Source organism: Nomascus leucogenys, chromosome 7b (genome assembly GCF_006542625.1).
Source record: "Nomascus leucogenys isolate Asia chromosome 7b, Asia_NLE_v1, whole genome shotgun sequence".
Classification (NCBI taxonomy): Eukaryota; Metazoa; Chordata; class Mammalia; order Primates; family Hylobatidae; genus Nomascus; species Nomascus leucogenys.
The window spans coordinates 83586108-83611735 of NC_044387.1; the positions used below are offsets into that span (position 1 = coordinate 83586108).

The window sequence follows — 25628 nt, forward strand, 5'->3', positions numbered from 1 at the left end:
AGAAAACTTCATAAGAACTGCTGAGCAAGTTTTAAAAACTCTCATGTATAATTTTTACTTATAAAAATATTTATATACATTTTTATTTTATACTGTATAAATACATGCTATTTTTAAGAAATGAATACATTCGTTGTTGTAATTTAAAAAAAAAACCCTCAAGATAATCTGCTTAAACACTTTCACGGAATGTTAAACAAAGTAATCCTATTAAATCATTAACTTATTTACATATTATTCCTAAATTCACTTCACATCTCTAGGAAGACTAGATTATGAAGTCACCTTGGGGCATAAAACTATTGTTTTGCTGACATAGATACAAAAAGAAAACCAAGGTCTCTTTTTTTAGAAAGGTAGTTATATCGTAAAAAGCTGACAGGTAGGTAGCTTCCAATGATCTTGTGCTTCCAAATGATTTTGTACTTCCAAAAGAAGGGCAGCTTACTATTAAAAGCACCATGTCTTCATGTCCCATATGGTGTATTTACTAAATTGAATTACATTTTTTAAAAATGACAGCCTGCCTTTATCAGACATCAACGAAGTTGACAAAAACAGCAAATTACAATGTAAATGACAAGGTGATAATTATTAAAATACAACTAAATGTCACTGAAAAAAGTTTTTTTCCTAAATGATCAATCAAAACCTTTCATTGAAAGGTATAAAAGAGTCATCTACGAGGGTAAGAGAATACATGTGCTACGACAGGAGAAGGCAGTATGGCTGCTAGCCAGTATTAATGACTTCCCTAACAGCAAGAATGATAAAATTTATAAGATTAAGTCCTGCCCTACTTTATAAAATGTTGCATAAAAAGACTTACACTTACCTCTGGTGGTGGTTCCTGATCATTCTTCCATGATGCATCTGATCCCTTATCCCTGAGTGGGGTGGGGATGGGAGTCAAAAAATTATTTATCACAACTCTATTAAGTGCTTGTAACTTAAAAGTACAGACAATAATAAAGTAAAGGACATGAGTTCAACCTTTAATTTTGCAATACACTTATGTGTCTTTAACCTTATTTCAAAAGATGTGGGAAGCTCCGAAGAAAAACACAAAAGTTGAGCAAATATAAATATTAGGATTAGGGAATTGGAATGAGAAGCCAAGGCTATGGTGTGCAGTGGAAAGCAGACGGACAGCTCTTTTGATTTTTCTTTTCATATAATATTTGCAGTTTTCACAAAACTCAGTTTAAAAAAAATGCTTATTTCACCCCAACCGTAGACTGGAAGTTGTTCCATGTGCGAAGGACATAAAAATGACTATGAGGCATTCCCTTTTCAAAGATTTTACAGGTTTAATGGCAGAGACATCAATATGAATTATTTTCTCCTCAGTTTACCTGAGGAATGCCAGCAATCCTCTATGAGTAACCAAGGCTTATTCCAACACTGATTCTAAAGCAGTGAGGGTCAAATAAAGGCTAACTATGAATAGTTTGAGGAAGAGGAAGAGAAGCTGCTTTAAAGATTCTGAAGGACGATATAATGACTGGCATATGTGAAATGTGTAATTGCAGCTGAAAATCAACAACTTTTGGTGGAGAGTTTTACGCTTTACATCCAACCAAAGTACAGATATCTATTATGAGCAGTATAATTTGTGAAAGCTCATTTTTAATCTTTTAATTTTGTTAATTTCATAGTTTCAGGTACTATTTTGTTATTCCATTACATTAAAATATCACACAGTAAAATACGACAAAGTATTAGGACTAGATGTCCTTATTGTTTTAAACTAGATCTCAAAAATAAATGAGATTCCCAGGAATTAAGGCCATTAAAATCAATGTACAGATGTCAGTTTGCTGGCACAACATGAAAGTTATTAAGTTTGTTTTAAATTTTTGATTCGGAACTTTGACATTATATATGAACCATTATCAATGACTTTTCCATCACTTAAAAAGAAAAAAAGCATTTCTTCAATTGTCATTTCACACATGGGCCTTAAATATAGCTCTGGTATTTCTTTCTGCATACATGACATCTCATGATCTGGACTGCTGTTAGCCTGGAATCACAAACATAAATGGGAAAAATTCCCCAACTAGTGCGTCTATTACAAAAAATCAAAATCTACTGAAGGAAAGATCAAGCAACGTTTCAAAAGGCACTTTTAACAAGACAGTAAGTACATGAGAAACTAAGATCAAAATAGCCTCACTAGAGAACAGTAAGCTGGAAAGGAGCTGAACTTCTCTACCTCAAAGACAAAGTACTCCACCGAGTTCCCATGACAGATGCCAAAATGAGGTCTAGAATACAACAGTTTTCCTAGGGGAGGGAGGTTTCTGCAATATAGGTCTAATTTCACAATTCATTGATTTACTACTACTTCTTAATAGAAGAACTGCAAATCAAAATCAAAGACTGCGTCTATTATTTAAAATCTATTTTAAAGCCATCTTCAGAAAACCTCTTCAAGTTTATCTGTTTTAAGCTAAAATACTCTGTTAAAAGGCTAAATGTATGGCATATCCACGGCAGTATCTTTATATTCAAAGCAGGATGAAATGCTAAATATTTAAAGCATTTTAGAACTTTTTTTTTTTTTTTGAGACGGAGTCTCGCTCTGTTGCCCAGGCTGGAGTGCAGTGGCGCAATCTCGGCTCACTGCAAGCTCCGCCTCCCGGGTTCACACCATTCTCCTGCCTCAGCCTCTCCGAGTAGCTGGGACTACAGGCACCCGCCACCACGCCCGGCTACTTTTTTTGTATTTTTAGTAGAGACGGGGTTTCACCGTGGTCTTGATCTCCTGACCTCGTGATACGCCCACCTCCGCCTCCCAAAGTGCTGGGATTACAAGCGTGAGCCACCACGCCCAGCCTAGAACATATTAATATCTTGAAGACTTTATGTGTATTTAATTCATCTTTCTTGTCAGTGTTATTTAGGAAAATAACCTTATGCAATCTGAAGAATAACTTAGGCAAAATATTCCTCCAGATCTTTATGTAGTTCTTAAACATGAGTTAAATCAATTATCAGGATCAAAATTTTCATCTCTGAAATAAATGAAATTTGGTGACTTGAGACTTAATATATAAGTGGTATAAGTAATCTTCTTATGCCATGCAACTGGGGTTGGTACCTTTGACATAATACCAAAGTTATTCAGTGACCAAAGTTCCTTTGTCTTCCTGCAAAAACATCTATAAAAATGTATCGCCTAGGTTTTAAGTTTCCAGTAAAAGAAGAGCTAGAACTAAAAGGAACTTCTGTGTCAAACTGAGTACAAAGTCTTTCTGGATTTAACCTTCCCCCAATCTTTGGCAGTCTTTTCTTCCACTCCCAATTTGAAAATATTTTTAGTGGCTCATATTCATTACATCATTCGAAAGCATTCAAGTTACTTTTATTAAAAAAAAATCTACTATTCATATGCTATTTGCTGATATAAAAAATTAAGTAACATAACTATAACAAGTTCAACTGATACAAACAGCTCTACAACTAACAGCTGGCAACAGCTAACATTTGAAAAATATTCAACCAATGGGAGCACAAATATAAAAAAATATTGCTGGTCACATGCCACAGAAATCACTTAGCATTATTTATAGACAAAATGGAGGGCACTGGTTTGTTGGTTAGGTCAACTCCACACACCATGACTTTCTACACAATTTTTCAGGGACACGTGTTAGTTGTCTCTTCTACAAACTTACAATTTATAAGCAAAATAAAGAGGTATACTCATTTTTTTTCTCTTGATAACTATTAAGTTTTATTGAAGAGCAAGGCCCCTAAATAGAATCCAAAGAGAATTTTACTTAACTGAAAAAAGTTATTAAGAAATGATAATATCAGTACTAATACTAAAATAGCAAGTACATTAAAGAAAGTATATAATGAAAAAAACACTGCACTAGAATCAGAAAGTGTACATGGCTCAAATGTGCTCTTAATAACTGATCATCTCATTTTTTGTGAAAGATATGAGTTCTACGTACAAAATCTGAAAATAAATTGTAGGCTTCAAAGATATTATTAGTAAGATAAATGAACTCTTTGCAAGACAGACACAATATAACTATAAGAAATTACATCACTGAGAATTATTCTTAAAATATAAACATTAGGTAAGTGAAGAACAACATGCCAGTAAAGTACTTACTGTTTAAGTTTTTCTGTGAATATATACTGGGTGAAATCTTTCATTGATGGAGCAAAATACATAGTCTCCTTTATTTTAATACCTTTACTCTCAATGTGATCTGAAGAATTAAACCGTAACACATAAAATGGATGTGCAACAGGTCCAAATATCTCAAATATCTGTAATAGAAACATAAAGGCCTCTTTTAACATGTAAAATATTTGAAAAGTTAGCAGCGTTTTCTTTTAAAAATCCCACTGATAATTGCCAGAACAAAGTAATTTTGTCAGTGTTAGGGCAATAAAGTAATTTTTTAGTTATATTTATGTCATTTTTACATACTCAGTCTTCATATATTGATTAAAATGCACTCCCTCACTCCAGATTTCCCTTCTATGAATGTGAAACAATAGTAACAAGTTTGTTCCCCACCAAATTCAAATCATTTTGGTCATACCAACTAGATGCAAATTATGATTTTTTAAAATTATTCTCATTTAAGTTGTAAGGTACAAAGAAAAGGATTATAATTGGTAACTTTTGAGAAATAACATACTGTATACATTTGGAATCATCAGATGGGAAATATAAAAGCAAGCTTCTGACTTCAATAGGTGTTAAATCACTTTTGCTGTTTCTATAGTTAGGAATTTTGTAAAATTAAAGACTTTTTCTAATTTAACAAATGATAAAGTAGAAGTTATTTATGTTTAAAAAACACAAAGATGGTGCAGCCTTTAACATTTAACTAAAAGAACTGCTTTTAGCAGAGCCACATATTTTACTTCTGAAAACGTTTTAAGAATAATGAAAGGAAACTTGTTGGTTTGAAATTGTATTTTCTTCTCAAAATATGTGAATTAAAAAATATATTTTCTGGCTGGGCGTGGTGGCTCACGCCTGTAATCCCAGCACTTTAAGAGGTGAGGCGGGCGGATCACCTGAGGTCAGGGGTTCAAGACCAGCCTGGCCAACATAGTGAAACTCTGTCTCTACTAAAAATACAAAAATTAGCCGGGCATGGTGGCAGGCACCTGTAATCCCAGCCACTCAGGGGGCTGAGGCAAGAGAATCGCTTCAACCCAGGAGGCAGAGGTTGCAGTGAACCGAGATTGCGCCATCGCACTACAGCCTGGGGAACAAAAGTGAGATAGTATATGTATATTACAGAGATAAGACCATGACCAATGCCAGTATAGATTTTTCCAGTCTTTTTTCTATAATACGTTATTTTTTTCTTTAAGACCATACTGTAGTTTTGTGCACTGTCCCCTTTTAAAAACCTAAAGTTGTTCCATGTTATATTCTTTGTAAGTATAATTTTAGCAATCACAAAACACCCCTTTTCAGACTCAGGACAACTTATTTAACTTCTTTCTTATTGCAAGACATTTAGACAGCTTCCAATTTGTTCAACATAATACATGATGCCATGATAAACATCTTATATATAAATCTCTATACTTCAGATTTCCTAAAAACTGATCTGTAAGGAGTGGAAGTATTGAAGCTGAAAGTATGATAATTAACACTAAGGCATAAAAGTTTTAATGGAAATTACTAAATAGCTTTCTAAATAGCTTGGACCAATTTATACCAACTGCATTGAACATGGCTGTCTTATCACATCCTCAGTTCTTGATTTTTAATAGTAAATGCTCTTCACATTTTATGATCTTTAGTACAGCATTGAATCTTTCATTAGTTTTCACTAAGGCGTAAAACAGCTCACCTATCAGGGCACCACCATTTTGAAGATATGTGTACTCTAAAAAGAAGTAGTGACATTAAAAACTATTAAAATGCCAATGTATTATGAAATAACGATAATAGCATCGCAAATTTAAAGCTTTAAAAAAGCGTAAAAGCAAAAAACTTTAAGAAAATAGCAAGACATTTGCTTTGAAAAGGTTTAGATAAATCCAGTAGACCTCGTCCAGTAAGAACTGTGAAGGACAGAAGAGGTGCAGTCAGCACCACTCTTACTGGCCTACATGACATATATTATTGTAGTCTTACTTTCACTTAAAATTGTCTTAAAAAACAATTAACAAGTTTAATTCTCTCAAATATAGGCAAACCCAATTCTTCATTTGGGTAGAGATTAAAAAAATACCTTTTAAGTTTCCTGTGTATCCATTAACACAAGGTAAAATAATCATTGTTTGCAACCTGGTACACACACTGCTTCAAAGGGATTCGTTTCCTAGATAGCATGAATCCATTTCCTAAGTGTGAAAAATGATTTCAATGGAAAAATTCCCTGCAAACTTCAGGTCTGTGCAGTATGGTTGGAACTAAAATATAAGTGACATTCAAAATTCTTGGACAAAAGCAAAGCATAATATTTTAGTTGACTGTTCCTAGGTTCTGAAGTGTTTATGAGCCACAACTATAATAAAATCATTATAAAGTTTTAAATAAGACAACATCACAGGCAGTAGATAACGGAAAGCCATACAATAGACAGTATGTGGCATGAGCCAATACTAATAGGTATGTTACAGGAAAACCTGACCAAGATCACATAAGCAATTTAGCTAATCCAGGGTAGAAAAGAGGAATTTAACAATATTTTAAATAACCATTAGCCTCTGAGTATAGAGTTTAGATTGACTAATACCTGAGAGCTAAACTGTAAAGAGCAACTTAAGACACAGCAAGGCTCAGGCCAGCCCACTTCTCCTCATACAGCTCCATAGGAGGCACCCACATCCCTTCTTGGTCATTCCACCCGACTTAGGGGATTTTGTAACTTCCATACTACCTGATTCAAGATAAAAGCAAAGGAAGTAATAGATTGTAAGGAGAGTATAAGAAACTGAATTTGGAAAAGTAGCAGCTGAGATCTTTACTATGAGGTGGGCAAGCAGCTTTCTTTATATCTTTAAAAATGGTATATATTCTGTAGGTGTTCATATAAAAATTTAATCCAACTGATGCTTTATACTTGCCCTGTCATTGAGAAGTGGTTTTCTAGGTATCCTTTCACTTCGCTCTAGCTGATAATACTCACCATTTTTAACTCAAAGGCATTATATTTTTGCTACAGGATCTCCAAGGATTCCTATCACACATAGAGGTTAACACACACCGTAACAACATGGTACAGCTATAATGTAGGGTCTGCTGGGAAAAATAACTGACAAGCAGAGAAGATATAGAGTGCATGCAGTTCCCCAAATTCCATTCCAGCATAGGCTGGGCTCAAATGTTCTGTGCACACCATGGCAAAAGTTTCAGCGGTGTGGAAGGCCTGTTTGAGCCAGCAGGCTGGACGTGCACAGACAATACTGCAAAAGGGAGAATGAGCTGTACTCTCTTTCCCCTCTCCACACACATACCATGTCACAAACTTTGCGTTATCTAGAGAGGGCTAGGTAACTCCCAGTTTTTCTATTATCTAGGAGGGGACTAGGCAAATCCCAGTTTCTCTAAGTAACAATAAATACAATAAGGAATGTCCAGGCCTAGGAACAATGCTGGCAGGCTGTGCCTGTGAAGGGCCAATATCTGCATGCTGCCACCTGGGAACAGCCTTCAAACAATGTCTCTCCAGGTGAGCCAGCTTTGGGCTAAACTGCCAAAGGAGAAAGGAAATGAGGAAATGAACCTTTACAACTATTCAACATTGCCTTTTATCAATCACTGTGTGCTTTTTTTCAATTCCCATTAACAAAAATGAAGAAAATACAGACGAAAAGAGTATTCTAATCTATTAGGTAAACCGATCATTTCAATCACCGTGTGTATTACTGTATCACAAGTTACCTTGAAATATGTCATGAGAACTGAGGGGGTGGGGAACAACACTCCATCAATATAATACAGAGTCCTCTAGAAAATCATCATATCCTACCAAACAAGACAGTAATATAATTGTTTAAAAAGGAATCAGTAAAAATCTCCTACCCACTGATATATGAGAAGTAAACAGATTTCACTAGTTAGCAAGAGAACTAGCAATTCTTAGGATTAAAGGGCAAAGGTAAGAATAAAAATCTGAGACTGTCCTCCCTTAATCAGTGGGGAAGGCAAAGGGAGGTGGAAGGGAAAAGAACCTGGGTTGTAATCTCATCCATTTCAGCTTTGTGACTTTGTAGCAACGTTTCTCAAGTTTTAAAATAGAGGTAATTCTACTTCCTTGCAGGGTTTCAGTGAACTTAAAAAGATAACATAAATATGACTGTAGCTGATTACTATTGTGTTACTGAAGAAAAGAGGGAAAAGATGTTTGATGGCTTGCTACTGAAGGTAAAACTAATTTAGTATTTAGATAAGACATGCTAATAATCTAAAGGGTGCTCAGCTTCATATTCTGGTTATTGGTTTGTTTAACAAATACTTTCTAATCTCTACTCCCACTACTATTTTGGGGAATCATTTCAAGGCACTTAGATTTATAATCAAGTATTTTTGAAAGACTTGTCACAAAGTCTTTCAAAAGCATTTTTAAAGCATTCTATGTAAAATTTAGAAATAGATATAATTTTTGCCAAGTCTTATGCCATATAACTAAAGTTAGAGGTGTAAATGTTATATTTTATCTGACTCCTTTCAAAGCTAAATGACAGCTGAATATTAATATTAGTCACATTTACAGGTCTATAAATTCAAATGTAGTGGGAAATACAAAAAAAGGTCTGTTTAGAGGTTTTAATTTAGCAAAGTGTTGAGTATTTTCAGATTAAAATTGTCTAAGTTAGGTACTAAGAAAAAAAAGACAACTGTCATGAAAATCACAAATAGCTCCTTTCTTATTTGCTTGTATTCAACTCAGTACACATTTACTTGGCACAAATAATTTACAAAGAACTGTACTAGGTACAACGGGGAATATCAAGGTGAATAAAACTGTCCCTATTGCCAGGAAATAAATACTTAGTATTTATATTCTTGATTTTAGAATGTTTTATGCCTTCTGCCGATCAGTCAGAATTGCCTACTTGCTGGGTAAAGTGTATGGTTTTCTATATTAAGGTGGACATGCAGGGTTGTTCCATTAGAAAGATGTTAAAAGGGAGCAAATCTTATAGTAATTACTCGAATGCACATATTTGTAATAACCCAGGATGTGCTTACAGTGACAATTCACTGCTGTCAGTGAAATATTTTTCCACTTGGAAAAGATTCCACACCGAGCTTCCACCTGAGGAAGTCAAAGTCTGAAAAGTCTGAGAGCCAATATTCAAAGGAGCTCACAAGACAAAAATGCTTAAGAGCTACTATACTATGGGAAGTCGTCTTCACTCAGCTGAGTATCTGGAGGGTAGGAAACGATGTGTTACGCATTACGCGGACTCACTGCCTAGCAAGTTATCTGACAAACACTAGGAAAGAATTCTATACATGTGTATTTAATAACTCATGCGGCAAAGAGTAATAATCAGTATTAAACCAATTTATAGACAGACATGAAGTACTGAAGGAAATCAAGAATGTACTGAAATTAGAGAGCTCTAGATTGTCCATCAATTAAAATAAATAAACTCTTCTGAGAACTAATGGGGAAAGTCAGAAAAAAACAATAAATAAATAGAATAATTTGTAAGATTTGAAATGTTTTACGAACCTTTCCTGCTGCTTGTCGATCACTTTTAAAAATTACAGTCTCCTCATTAACTGGAGGTAGGTTAGTCATAGATTCAATTATTACTGAAAAATAAAATAGATTACTTCAAGATTTACTTATAAGAGAATGTAAAATTTTAATGAAAATCTAAGCTTTAATTCCAACATAATTTAAAATAAAATTGAAGGTGGGATTATTACCTCATTAACCATTTTCTCTTCAGTAAACAAAGTCTACTTATTACCAAATAGCACTGGGAAATGTTTTATACCTATTTTTAATACAAAAAGCTATAATTCTAAGGGAAAAAAAATTAAAATGCAAATCCCACAGAAAATCTGAATCATCAAGAGTCAACAAATTCAAGCTATGTACATATTCTCAAGTAATTTTTACCAAAAATAGTGTAATCACATTTAGTTGTAAAACTTTTAGAAGAAATTAGTGTTCTTTCTCACTCTTAAAAATTCTTTTCTACAAAGCACTGTTTAGTTACTGGTATATGAAAAAGTTAAATAAAAGGCTTCACGAAAGCATCTTCCTATGAACAGAAGTCAAAGTGCCAGAGCTCACAGTAATTTTTATCATTACATGAAAATTCCCTCCTCAAAACGCAAAAGCATAATCTCCAAATCTCCAGTTCTTTTAAATGACACAAATGTTAAAGAACTGATCCACCATAACGAAGAGAAAACACATACACACACAAACACACTCTCAATAAATTTTTAGAAAATCAGAGCCACAAGTAAGAACACTTTGTTACATTACATAGATAATACCATGTCCACTAAGGGAATAAAATATATTACCTCAGATTATTAAAATTAATTCAAACAATTTCTTTTGTATCTCAATTAATTTTAACAGTGGGTACTTCAGGCTGGGCACGGTGGCTCATGCCTGCAGCACTTTGGGAGGCTGACAAGGAAGGATGGCTTGAGCCCAGGAGTTTGAGACCAGCCTGGGCAACATAGCAAGACCTCGTCTCTATTAAAAAAAGTTAGTACTTCTGAATTCCAAATATACACATAAGCAACAGATCATGGGGCAACATGTTTTGAGTTAAATCTGCAACAGTAGCATGTGCTGATTTTGACCCATTTACACTTTATTCCCATTCGGTTGAGAATTTTTTTAGTCTCTGTTAGTCAAAATAGTATTGTTAAAAATGCAAAAATGACATGCATTATTCCATGTATGTCAGAGAGTTTACATTTATTTTTTTGAGGATCAACATTATGACCTAAAATTTTTCTGTATACATCAAGTCTAATAAATGTTTAAATCATACTGCATAATTCAGAAATTAGTTGCCTGTTTGATTTATCTATATTATTAAATACCATAAGATAACTCTAAAACTAGTAAATGTAATGATTCCAGAATGATGGAAAGAATTTTAATTATTATTTTTGAAAAGAAAGTTCATTTTAATCTACATTTTTATTAATAAACTGAAAAAGTACAAAATTATGTAAGTATTAATTTTTTAAAATATCAATACAGACACTGTTAGAAAAAAAGTCAAAAGAAAAAGGTCCTATTTCTACCACTGACTCACTATACAGCTGGTCCTAAGAGCAACTGACTTGAATTTTTCTGTTTCCTTAGGTCCTGTGGAGGCTGGTGGGCAATCTGGGTCCTCTTCACAGTTCCAAAATCCTATTATTTTGTCAGTGCTGAGTTCTATTCTCCGGCATATCCTACTATGAGTTAATAGTACCTACATTAACAAGAGTCTCACATAACCTCACATGTTGGGGCTAAAGAAATCTAAAATATTAAGTTCTCTTATAACTCAGCAACTTCATATTTCATGCCATTAATAACAGTATTAAATCACAAAACTTTCTCACGTGTTTTTAAGACAAAATCAAAGGTGGTGAGCAGAATGGCTCCCCCAGAGACATCCACACTCTAATACCTGAATCTGTAAATTACATTTTTAAGAGCCTTTGCAGATGTGATTAAAGTTAAGGACCATGAGATAGGGGAGATTATCCTGGATTATGCAGTAAACTCAATCTAAAAAGTCTTTAAAAGCAGAGAACCTTTCCACATGTAGTTGGAGTGAGGTGAGATAATGGAAGAAGGCTCAGAGACAGACGTTACATTACTGGCCTTCAGGAAGTAGAAAGAGAGCCAAAAGTCAAGGAATGTGGGCAGGCTCTAGAACCCAGAAAGAGCAAGGAAATAAGATTCTCCCCTAGTACCTACAGAAAATAACTCAGCCCTGTTAACACCTTTCATTTTAAGCCCACTGAGACCCACATGAGAACTGTGTGATAAAATTGTGCTGCTGTTGTAAGTCACTAAGTTTGCAGTAATTTGGTATAGCAACATTAGAAAACTAATAAACCAAATCAAAGGAAATTCCGGAGGAAGTATGTCAGTAAAAGCAGACATTTAAACTTCTATAAAGAAACTGTACTTATATATATAATTTTAGTATACGAAAACTGAATTTTATCCCTTCAAACTTAATGACTATAAAGTGTTAATTACGCATGTCAAAGAAAATTTACTAGTCATAAAAGTCACTGATTCAATTATTAGTGTGTGTTTGGATATAATTTTTATTAATAAAATTCTTAACATACCTAGTTGTTCAATAATACTTGAAACCATCCCAAGAGGTTTTAACTCAATATCTTCAGGCAGAATAATAGTTAGTTCTTCAACAGAAGGCAGTTCCTATAATTTAAGACAAAACAAAACAAAACATTAAACTTCCTCCAGCTTCAACAACTTAAAAAAAATAAATTTTCCATTTAAAGTGCTACACATCTCTGAAAATGTAACATTAAGTGCTTAGAGCATCTCTTTTATGTTATCCTTTTAGTGGTTGCAGACTTGTGATAGCACTTATCTCCCTCCAATATTTCTCCACCTAAGTGACTCAACAGGTCTCAAGTATACACGCCAAATTCAGTTACACTAAGAACACAGACATAAGTACTATTCTAGATTCTTTCAGTCACACTTGAACAAGAGACTACCTACTTCCTGTAAAAAAGGCTATTATCAGCCAGAGACATTCCATTTGAAAAGTAATAATTCTACTGGTAACTATAATTTCTCCACAGAAGTTCTTTTAGCTGTCTTGTTAAATTGGTTAATTAATTAGTTTGACTGTGATTAAATAGAACACAGAAGCGGCAATCTTTTCTGGGACTGTGTCAAGAAGAGTTGAATGGCCTCTTCAGGAAAAAGGAAATGACACCTATCAGTGAAATACTGAAGTCCTGAAAAAAGAATGTAGGCTTTAGCCTATAAAAACTATGAAGGTGCTGCCTGATACCTTCTCTCTCCAGGTTAAAAAATAAGTTTCTTTACACCTAAAGATTTCTCTTTTCTTACCCAGCTGCAAACTGCATCTCAGTTGCTATGGAAACTAGATATTGAAGTACACATGAATCTGAAGAGAAATCTAAGAATAAATCTGACCTTAGCCTTTAGATTAAAAACACAGCTTTCTGTTCTTGACCCTTGACAAATGATACAACTCTCAGAAGGAAGCTTAAGTGTAAAGACCCTACCAATGGCATTTTAGGAGTTAAACTGGGAGAAGGATAACTTTTGGAGAAATGCTGGAAAAGATGGGAAAACCTACATAACACGAAGTATACTGCAGATAAATGCATCTTGAGTAATCATATTACCCCTATAGAAACTTAAACTAGGTTCTTAAAATCATTCAACCAGAGTTGATAAGCAGACATCTAAAACACACTTTGTTTCTGGGATATGCTATTTTCTGATAAAGGATTACTTATGGAGAGCAACACTACAGGTCTCAACCAACTGATGCAGAAGGAAGTCATCAACATGCCTTTGTATGGTTAGCCTGCCTGATGTTAGAGGAAATTATTTTGTTTTATCCATCAGAATTCTTAGGAGTTCTTTCAAAGAGAGAATAACCACTTGCCCTTTCATCATATTAAACGTGGAAAGCCTTATCTTGGGAAGACCATGGTTTGAAAGTGGTTCATGTGTGTATCAGAATGGAGGAGGGAGTTTAGTTGTTAGAACAAACTGTGACATTAAATAGCCTTTTTATAGAAGTTCTTAGCTAAAGAAATCTCACACCTTGTTAAATATAAGACTGGATAACTATAATTTGGGGGATTGCAGAGAAGAGGGCTTTAATGATATTTCAAAGGGCAATTTTGAGAGGAGTTTCACACTGACTCTGGTTCTGGGAGTGGCTCCTCTTGTAAGTGGCAAATGTCATTTGCTAATCCAGAAGTACAGTGATAAAATCTGTCCCATTGCCTAGCCAAATTATAAGATCTAAAACAAAAATTTCAGTACTTTTGGATTGGGATAAAGCCTACTGGTTAAATATTCTCAAATAAATAAGTGCTATTTAACCAGCATGAAAGGCCCCTGGTTTTGTATTTCTATTATGAGGAATAAAGGCCCATGTAATATAATATTTATGCTTTGATATAAATCTAAACTGATAGTTTTGTTTTTGTTGTTTGTTTAAAGTATAAAAGTAAAACATGTTCCTATTTGTACAAAAGGAAAAACTCCAGCAGTATGGAAGGATACAGTAAAAAGCAAAAATTCCCCTACTTTATTCCTTTCAACCACCCAATGCCAAGCCCCATAGATAGCTAATGTTAACATGTACCTTTCAAATACATTTACTATGCACATATAAACTTTAACTCTAACTTAAAAATATTTTTTACTTAAATAAAATATCCATATTTTAATACAAGGTACCCTTTTTACCAATCATACCCTGCACATCTTTCTATACCAAACAAAAACATATATCTAATTTCATTTAAACACTTAGGATATTCCACTGTATCAGTAGTACTATCATACACTAGCTGCCTGACACAACATATATCTGCCCTTTTAAAACTTTTGTCACTACACACAATGATACAACATTCTTTTACATATATCTTTGTGTAACCCCTGTGATAAATTATTTTGAGTGGTCCTGATAGACTAAAATATATGCATATTTAAAATTTTGACAGTTATTGCTAAATTTCTTCTTAAAAAGTCACATCAATTCACATTTCCACAATGTATGAGACATTTCCCCACACCCTTGCCATTACTGATAAGTAAATTTTAAATCTTTGCCAGTCTTATGAATATAAAATAGTATCTTGCTTTAATTTGAATTTCTTCATTCATAAGGAAGAGTGAACATCCTTGCATGTATCCTGGCTATTTTTATGTGTGTTATGAATTGTTTCTTGTATAACTTTACATATTTTTTAAGGGCTTATCTTTTATTAATTTATAAAAAAAAAAACCCTTTGGATTTTCAAGGACATTTGTCTTTCATCAAATATGTAGCAAATATCCACTCCCTTACCCCCCAGCATGTTTTTTAGCTAAAGAACTTAAACAATTTCAGTTGTTTAGTCCACCTTTAGCATTTTAATTTTTATGTGGTCAAGTATATATATTATTTGGCTTTTGAAACTTGTGTCACATTTAGAAAGGTCCTCCTTATCCCAAAATAAAATTCACTATTGTTTTCTTTATTTCTCTAGTTTCATTTTTTTAATATTTGCGTATTTGGTCCATTCACGATTTTATTCTTGTATAAAAGTGCAGCAGTGATTGGCTTTATCTTTATCCAAACTACTAGCCAGTTTATCCTGACATGCTGTAGAATAATCCATCTTTTCTCTCACTGATTTGAAAAACAAACTTTAACATATACTAAGTACACTTATATATTTGGGTTTTTTACTGAATCTGCATTCACTTTCACTGATCTAGTTCAGTGTCAATACTAAACTATTTTAACAACTGTGGTTTTCATAAAACATTTCAATATTTGAGATGTTTTAGTTCCTTTACCTACTCCATAAATATTTTTCCCCTTGGAATGTTTTTTAACTGTTCACACATGTCTATCTCGCTACACTTCAGAACTATTTTGTCATATTAGTGTTATTAGTACTGATTGAGATCACATTTAATTACAGTTGTCTTCATAAAGGGTCCTATACAAGTGCTTAGGCTTATTCCAAGCTATTTTATATATTACTTGCTATTATAAATTCCTATTTGATATATTTTATTGCTATTACAAATAGACCCTTTATAGGGTATTGCTTGAACATACAAAAGCATCATGCTGAAATTTACTTTTAGTAATTTTCTTTTTTTTTTTTGAGACAGAGTCTTGCTCTGTTGCCCTGGCTGGAGTGCAGTGGCGCAATCACGCCTCACTGCAACCTCCACCTCTTGGGTTCAAGCAATTCTCCTGCTTCAGCCTCCCGAGTAGTTGGGATTACAGGCATGTGCCACCACGCCCTGCTAATTTTTTTGTATTTTTAGTAGAGACGGGGTTTCACCATATTGGCCAGGCTGGTCTTGAACTCCTGACCTTGTGATCCACCCACCTCGGCCTCCCAAAGTGCTGGGATAACAGGAATGAGCCACCGCGCCCGGCCAGTAATTTTCTTGTATATTTATTATACAACCATATTTTCAAAGAGTAAGTTGTCCTTCTTTTCAATATTAATACAACATGGCTTTCATTTTTCAGATGATACTGGTTGACAATTCCAGAATCTCAAATATGAAACAGCTGTGATGACAGTGGACACTGCTAATAGGAATGTTCCAAATCCTAAGCATAGTGATGCATTTTTATTGGTTGACAACTCCAGAATCTCAAATATGAAACAATTGTGACAACACTGGACACTGCTAATAGGAATGTTCCAAATCCTAAGCATAATGATGCATTTTTATTGGAATTTCTTTTTAAAGGGTTAAGAAAGTATCCATCTATTCCAATTTTAATAAAATTTTTAAAATCAGAAATAAGTGTTGAGTTTCATCAAATATTCTTTTATCATTTTGAGATCATTATAATGTAATTTTCTGTAAGTTGAACAGTTCAGTCTACAGGGTCTGATGAAGTCCTGATGTTCTGCTCTAAAGAGTACTAGGAGACATCCAGTATGATGAAGATAAGGGAAAATATATAAAGCCAGATTATTTGTAGTGAGTCAGGGACTCACAATTTTGGTCAAAAACAGTGTCTGGCAGGCCCTCTTAGTTCCTGTTGCTGTTCCATGTTTCCAACCTATGTACTAGAAGAATGAAAAGTTTTGCCCACAAAGGTGAAGGTTCTCTGATTTTGTGTAGAACCAAACTCTGGGGAAAACAGACACAGACACCGCTATCTGAAATCACCACCGTATTTCCAATACCAGTTCAGTGATCCTAGTACTCTGTAATATAGGAATGTACAGGTTCCTGTGCATTCCTGAAAAAGGCCAGTGATGGCATTAAGTTGCCTCTTGATAGTAACAAATCTACCTATAAAAGTGATGCACATGAAATCTCACCCCAAATACTCCACAAAACATAAAAGGTATACAAAAACTAAATAGTATATACAAAACATGTAAGAGATAAGTGAAACCATCCTTGTACAATTCCAGGTTAAGAGCCTGTTATAGAGTCTGCCTTTGAAAGTACAGTTCAATGAAGCAGTATATATTAATTCTGAGAAAGGCACATATGTGGAGGTCTGAATTAAGGGAAAACAGATCTATTCGTTTCTTTTAAATGAGCATGCTAAGAGAGGAGGACAGGCTGGGCACGGTGGCTCATGCCTGTAATCCCAGCACTTTGGGAGGCCAAGGCAGGCAGATCCTGAGGTCAGGAGTCTGAGACCAGCCTGGCCAACATGATGAAACCCCATCTCTAACCCCATCTCTATTAAAAATACAAAAATTAGCTGGGCATGATGGCAGGCACCTGTAATCCCAGCTACTCGGGAGGCTGAGGCAGGAGAATCACTTGGACCCGGGAGGTGGAGGTTGCAGTGAACTGAGAGTACACCACTGCACTCCAGCCTGGGCGACAGAGCGAAAGACTCCATCTCAAAAAAAAAAAAAAAAAGAAAGAGAGCGAGAGAGAGAGGAGGACAAAGAGGAAAAAATAACCCAAATGCCAACAAGAAGGCACCCAAGAGATGTGCTTTCCACGAAAATTTTTGGCAGGTTCAGAAAGAACTTCAGGTTTGAAGGGGATAGATCTCTGAAAGGTACAAAAAGCAATTTCCTCTGGCAGCCATGTCAGACAAGGTTATATGAGATTTTTGTCTTAATGTATGAATGCCAAATGTCACCATCTCTTTCTCAACTAGCAAATTTAATCTACTGTACCATTACCAAGCCTAGCCATTCTTTATCAAACTATCCTGCTGCTTTGCTTTGTTCTAAACACGTTGTCGTCCAACATTTCTGTATTTACTTAATGTCTATTTCTCTAACTACACAATAAATCCAACCATAACTAGGACATTTTTAGTCCCAATCATAACGAGGAGCCAGTCTTGCTCATTGCTATAACACCCAAAAAGATGGCTAGCGCATAGTAGGTATTTAGTATTAATATATATCTATTAAATGAACTAACCTACCTCCCTCTTCAGTCCAAGTTTAGCAAAAATCTCAAAAGTCAGTCTTAGTCTCAGCAGAAATCAGATAATGAAAATATAACCCAATACAGAATCCTCAAAGAATGAAAAAGACTTGAACCTAATCTTCTCAAAAATAAAATGTAAAAGCCAGGCTTCCAAGGAAGCTTAACTGCCTAGGATTGATACATAAGTACCTCTGGGTTGCAGCAGCTAACATTATTACAATTATTAGATTAACACTTGGCTCCCTGATAACACTGCTGCTGCCCCTCCTAAGACAATGAATAAATCTCCTCAGATATAAAATCTCCTTTAAGGAAATAAAAATCAATCACTTTGCTTTTCCATGTTTCAGGGAAGGGTGTATATGTGTGACAGAGAAGAGAAACACAGACACACTCCAATAAAGGGGAAAATATGGCCAGAAAACATACTGTGGGACATTACCATTTTGGCAGTGCACAAAAGATATAAAGAATTAGATGTAAAAGGCATACTAATAAACTAAAAAAATTGAAGGTAGAGGTGATAGGAGAGGCCTCGGATAGAAAGACCTTCTTCATCACACACAAGCAACAATCAAGGGTACTAAAAATAAAAGACAAGGCGATTTAGTGCAGATTAGAAAGATTAAAGTATCAGCCTGGATACACATAACCCTTGTTAAAAGAATGATGAGTAGATAGGAAAGACTTTTTGTTTTATTTACTCAATATCAGATACAAATTTAAATTTAATTAAAATTAAATAAAATTTAAAATTCGGTCTTCAGTCACACTAGCCACATTTCAAGTAAGACAGCACAATATAGACATCCCCAACACTGTAGAAAGCTCTATTACACAGCATTGCTTTACATTCTCACACAACAAAAAAGCCCTCCATTACAAAACATATTCCCAGGTATTAATAATATCAATTTATTTCTGGCCATTAACACAGGTATACTTTTAAGACCACATTTTAACAGCATGCACCATATTACTAATGAAGTCTTAATGCTAACCTGAATACTCTACTTGGGAAATGAAGATTTGTGATAAATCTATATTTTAATTTTATTGTTTCCCAAAATTAAAATGCAACTAAAAACCTGTTCTGGATGCACATTATCTGCAATTAGAAATAACTATTTTATCATACAAATAAAATTATCATAAATGTTTACTGACAAAAAAAATCAAAGAACAGGAAAAAGTTTTTCTGGACCCATTTATTCAATACTTCTACACATAACAAAGAGTAGGAAAGGAAAGGAAGAAAATATTTCATTCACATCATTAGCAAATGAAAAGCCTGCGTGGAAATAAACATCCCCAAACATCACAGCATTTGGCAAATGAACTGCTAAAATTCAACATACTAAAGAAGCTCCACCATTTATTTCCTACACACTACACAATTCCAAGTCAAAGGCTTTATTGAGAGGCAATATAATCCAAGCAAATACAATTTTAAAAAGCTTACAGTAGATGACACATTCATCCTTCACTTTGAGAAAATATGTTACGATTATTACTCAGAAACCAAATAATGAGAAACCCCAAATGACCAGATTCCAATGTTGCTATACAGGTCTCCACAAATACTAAAAAGACAGCAGTTTGGAATGTATCTATTACTAGTTCAGATCTGCTCCTCCCCACTAATATGACTTCAGACAAGTCTCTTTCTTTCTGGTTTCATTTTTCTTACCTATGAATAGTAAGGAAACTGAGCAAAAGTTCTAAACAGTTACGCAAATGGCTAATAACAATTTAAATGTCCAACTGCATGTAATCAAAAAGACAACACATTAATACAGAAATTATATACTAGATTCGAACAAAAAAATTACTGTGCTTCTGTGATAACAGATACTCATACTGATGGCATTAAAGAAATGCAAGATCCTAACCACACTTCTGGAATATCCATGAAAGAGCAATTATTGTCCATTTTGTAAGATTATCATATTTTAATTTTCTAATATCTGTATGATCTACAAGGTTATTCAGTTAAGCAAAATATTCAAGAGTACCACATAACATTAAAAATTCACCCCATTAAAAATGAAGTTATAGACGTACCAGTCAAAAAATGGGTGCCTAAAACTTTCAATGCAAAAATGAAAGAAGCTAATATGTCAAAAGTGGCCCTCTGAAAAGGTAACATTTATAATTTACAACACTCTTGACTTTTCTAGCATTTGTGAAGGCTTATTGAGCAAAAAAAGAGTATCAGTAAATTGAGGACTTTCTAAAGTAAAATTATATAAAGAACCTTCAGTAGGATTTTCACTCACAAATATGGAAAAAGGACAGCAGAGGTTGGTGGGAGAAGGAATCAAACATTCCAAATGAAAACTAAACCTTTTTGGTGTCAGTTTGGGGAGAATTGAGAAAAGTGAGGAAGGTGGGATGAAATTATCTAACCACTTTTCTCATATTACCCAACACAGGACATGCATGTGGCAGCCAATTACCTGATGCTATTAGGTGAGCCTTCACTTTTCAGATATGGTTGGAAAGTAGGATCCAATCCCTGGAGTACTGAGAGCCATGAATGAATTTTTTTTTCTCTATAGCTGGTAAAACATATTGGAAAAAGAATGGATTAGGTCTGTACACTTTGTGTCAACTATGACCATACTTAACATGTAGTCTAATTCATTAACTTCTTCAGGGGAAGTAATTTTACAAGTTTCCATGGAACTCAGCTATTTATCACGAGTAAACATTAGTCCCCTCATTAATTACCCTATTGTGTATGACACTAAACTTAAGACTCAGACAAGTCAATTAAAAAATGACGGTCAACATTTCTTTGAAGTGTCTTGATATTCTTCTTTTTTAAATGAATACATTATTATCCTGTTTTTCTCTAAAATTACTGTTAAGAGAAGCAAAGTTCATAACAATAGCTTCAAAATTTAATTTGCTTAAATATAAAACTATAGTCCATCTCAATAAGGAAAAAACCTCCAACAATGAATATAACTCTAAGCCTATCTTTTATGTTAATTGAATCCATATTTCATCAACTTTAAGACACTGATTTTATATATCACTAAGATAAAAAGACTGCCAAATAATTGTAAAATGCCACAGGGTATTAGCCCAAATTTTTCAGAAATCCTTATTACCTCCCCTTTTACTCAATCTTTTTTTTTTTTTTTTTTTTTTTTTTTTTGAGACGGAGTCTCGCTCTGTCACCCAGGCTGGAGTGCAGTGGCGCAATCTCGGCTCACTGCAAGCTCCGCCTCCCGGGTTCACGCCATTCTCCTGCCTCAGCCTCTCCGAGTAGCTGGGACTACAGGCGCCCGCCACCACGCCCGGCTAATTTTTTTGTATTTTTAGTAGAGACGGGGTTTCACCGTGGTCTCGATCTCCTGACCTCGTGATCCGCCCGCCTCGGCCTCCCAAAGTGCTGGGATTACAAGCGTGAGCCACCGCGCCCGGCCGTTTTACTCAATCTTATCACTTCTTATGTGCAGTACACCATTCATCTGACATTCAGCCATTAACTCTCTGGTGTTACTTTGCTTTCAGCTAAAGTGTATATGCTCACTCTCTAGTTCCACTGCTCTTTAACAGATATTTGTCTTTATCCTCTAAAGCAATCAGCAGAATTCACTTATTAGAAACTACTGAGGAATGGGAGAATCTAAAAAATTGAATGTTTCTGTGTAATAATAATTATATATATACACACACAGGACATAAATGGATACTCTACTGAATAAAAGAGTATTTATTTCATGTTTATGGAATCATTCATGCTTCATGTAAGCTTTATTGAAATATTCTGTAAGATATAAAACTTTAAAAAACCCTGAGTATTAATTATTTTTGAAGAACACTATTGAATATTAATGAAAAATGATCTCCTTTAAGTATATAAACCATTGCTTAAATAACAAGCCCTTTGGGAAGAATGTTAATAAGTGCTATCAAAGTGTATTCTAAAATAGAATTTAATAGTTCCAAATATACGCATAGTAACAAAAGACTAAGTTAAAAGAGGCCTGCATTCAGGACAAAACTTATAAACCAACTTATGCCTAGAAAACAATATATTCAATTGATAATTACTAAGTGTAGACCAAGATGCAATACAATTTCATATATGATGGGAGATCAAATAGGCATGAAACATTCTACTGCAACTTCCAACCACTTGAGGTGGTCCAGATATTTCCATACACTCATCTTAGGACATTTTAGAATGTGTCCACACTGCCACAATCAGGAGGATAGAGTGTACTCAACCTAACTACCAAATGTACTTATTTTATAAAATAAGCAGTCACTAAAGTATGACAGCTAAATTTCCCCCAAAATTGCCAATAAGCACTAATTTTTGGTCATGCTACATTATATGCCTATATACACATTATTATCCCTATTGAAGTATTATCCATTTCTTATCTCCATAAACATTGTGCTTATAATTTTAAAATGTTATGTTTAAAAGCCTTTCAGGTTTTCAGAGAACAACGGGCACTAATTTATAAAACTCATTTCTGATTAAGACTTTAAAAACTATAATCCCAAATATTTTTATGACCCTACATTTTTAATTACACTTGATACATCTGAATGAAGAGTTCAGGGCATAAACTGCTGAGAAAATTGTTTAAAAAGAACCTCAATTTTCCAATTCATCGCAACACTAAATACATCCTATGTGGCTCAACATAGTTCCAAAGCTGTAATATGTATGCTGCTTACAGTGACTGTGTAGGTTATATATAAACCTTCTGAGCATTAAAGAAAAATTTATGTTTAAAAGAATAATTTTATCTAGTTAAACTTATTAATTGTGACATTATGAAGAGAGCCACTTAAGACTCTCCTTTTTCATTGCCACTGTAGCTCACTAATTCCTCTTTTATTCTCTTCCCCCTTACCATATCCTCACATTAAAAACAAACAAACAAACAAAAAAAAACAAAAACTGGGTTATAACCACATCTTGGGATGGCAAGATTTGGTTATAACCTAATTTTAAAAATTACATCTTTCTAAGGTTTAAGAACAATCATAAAGTTATTTCACTGTAGTTCTCATATACCTAAAGATCTGCATTGTACATAGTTAGATCATAGAGATCGAACAACCCACAATGGAAAGATTTAAAGGGATATATCCAGAGGCGACATTCCTGCTTGAGGCACAGACTAAATGGAGGTAAAAATTAAGCTAAGCATGCCTGAGTGACAACAGGAAACTGCTAGAAAACACTTTAGAAAGTGGTTGGACATAAAATTGGGTTAAATTGGGCATGTCTATGTCCAGATCCCTGAAGGTCCAGCACAAACTCTAAAATTGATTTTAACTGTTTGGCACATTTAATTTGTATATACCTTTTAGCAGAAAAGTTCATTAATTTTCTTCAGAATTTCGTTAGATAGTTAAATTAATAGACCACATAGAGCTTGAAGCAGCTCCATCTAGCTAAGATACACAACCTCTGCTGCCTAAAAGTCTAAGTAACATATCAGAAGGCCTGAACAAAAATGGCACATACCACACCAGCTAGGACTAGTTGTGGAGAGGAGACACTTCCCAGAAAGAATGGATTGTCATTTTCCAAAAAAAAAAAAAATCTAAGCTACATAACAGAATTGTTCCAAAAGTAAGCAAGGAAATACAACACTAATTAGCCAGTTCATGGGACACTGAAAGCAAAAGATGCCATTTTTAGAGCCAGAGATACTGAAATCCATGTATAAACTGGAATTAAAAAGATAAATCTGGCCAGGCATGGTGGCTCACGCCTGTAATCCCAGCACTCCGGAGGCTGAGGCGGGTGGATCATCTGAGGTCAGGAGTTCGAGACAAGCCTGGCCAACATGGCAAAACCCTGTCTCTACTAAAAATACAAAAATTAGCTGGGCGTGGTGGGGAGCACTTGTAATTCCAGTTACTTGGGAGGCTGAGGCAGGAGAATTGCTTGAGCCCAGGAGATGGAGGTTACAGTGAGTCGAGATAGGCCACTGGGCTCCAGCCTGGGTGACGAGCAAAACTCTGTCCCCCTCCACCAAAAAAAAAAAAAAAAAATTCTACAGATAAACAGATAAACAGAGGAAGCCAGCCAATATTGAAAGAATAAAATGACAGAGAACTGTGAGACTATCCAGAGGCATGTAAAAGAAACAGAGTAACTAGCCTTCATAGCTGCCTTAGTTCCCAGCTGCTTTCAAATAAACCTCCAGTTCTCCTGAGGTAATATGAGTCTCTGTTCCTCGTAACAATGAGTCCAACATAAGACATACATGATAACCACTTCCAAGTATTTCCCTTTCCCTCTATAGAGTATAACCCATTATTACTGTCTGCCCAGCATCCCCTTTTGGAATGGATATAAGCTCCCTTTCCTGTGAAAGATAAACCATTCCACGTGGTTTATATAGGGCTGATATTACACCCAACATCCCACCCTTCTCACAATACATACACATTCACACTCCCTTTCTGTCAACTGGCTCTTACGCACTCCCACCCTCTCTCACTAGCCCATGTGCTCTTTCAAGTGTTCATTTTCCTACACATGCTCTCCTCACTCTCTCCTACACACTCGCCTACACAAACAGGAATGACTATGTGACTCACAGCCAAGCAATCTGAATACCCATTCCACTAACCTCAATGATCTGTTCAAGGCTGTGTAACAGACCATAGGCCAGCAAAAGTCATCTCCATGACTTTCATGCAAGAGTCTATCAGTCGAACTGCCAGCCCTGAGAAATGGACAAAGAGGCAGACTCCTAAACACACTACATACCTGTAACTATACACTATCCTTAAGGACAGGACAAAGCCATTCTTTTCCCCCAAACTTAAGATTTGAAACCCTGAAGAAGTCCTTATATCTTCTTTCAGACCTGTGAGCCAGAGATTTAGGGCAAACTGGGAAACTCATCAATTCCTCTACCTATCTCTAGCAGCACAGTGGTCTGAAGGACTTCTAATAGTTTCCCAAATAAAGACTATAATTGTCTCTTCCATCATTCCCAAAGATCCATTGAAATGGTCACAGAAAGGAACAGACCAACCCATCATTCCAAGTTTGAAAATCTAACAACATTCAAATGGAATTTTGTCTTTTGAGGCAAACATACACTCACACAATTCAATAGCACTTTTTGCAATTAAATTGATTTGTCTCCACTTTATTTACTGTCTGTGTCCCTCCATTAGACACTGTGAGAGCAGAAACTGGATTGGTCTTGTTTACAGCACCTGGCAAATGGCAGGTGTGCTATAATAATTTCTTGAAGAATTAATAAATATAAAATGCCTATTCACACACTCATTCTATAATCATGTATTACTTTGACCTGAGAACCCATTATCTGTAAAGCACTCCACTGGGCACTATGGGAATTACAAGGATCACATATGAACTCAGTCCTCAGAGAACTTGTTCCTGGACTCCTTGTGGCCACAAATCCTTTTTGATCTTCTGATGAAAACAGGGACATTCTGTCCAGAAAAAATACCTAAACAAATATGCTAAGACTT

General features: G+C 34.8%; 1 protein-coding gene across 2 annotated transcripts in view; it reads right to left on the reverse strand.

Annotated features, from left to right (window-relative positions):
- The window catches only part of NAF1 (nuclear assembly factor 1 ribonucleoprotein), a 39974-nt gene that overhangs the window by 10389 nt on the left and 3957 nt on the right, over positions 1–25628 (reverse strand). For both annotated transcript variants that reach the window (XM_003257916.4, XM_030816290.1), the window contains exons 3-6: positions 12290–12383; positions 9687–9769; positions 4133–4293; positions 836–887 (exon numbers count right to left, since the gene is read on the reverse strand). In XM_003257916.4, the coding sequence (XP_003257964.1) occupies positions 836–887; positions 4133–4293; positions 9687–9769; positions 12290–12383 (390 nt within the window). The remainder of the gene's footprint in view (positions 1–835; positions 888–4132; positions 4294–9686; positions 9770–12289; positions 12384–25628) is intronic.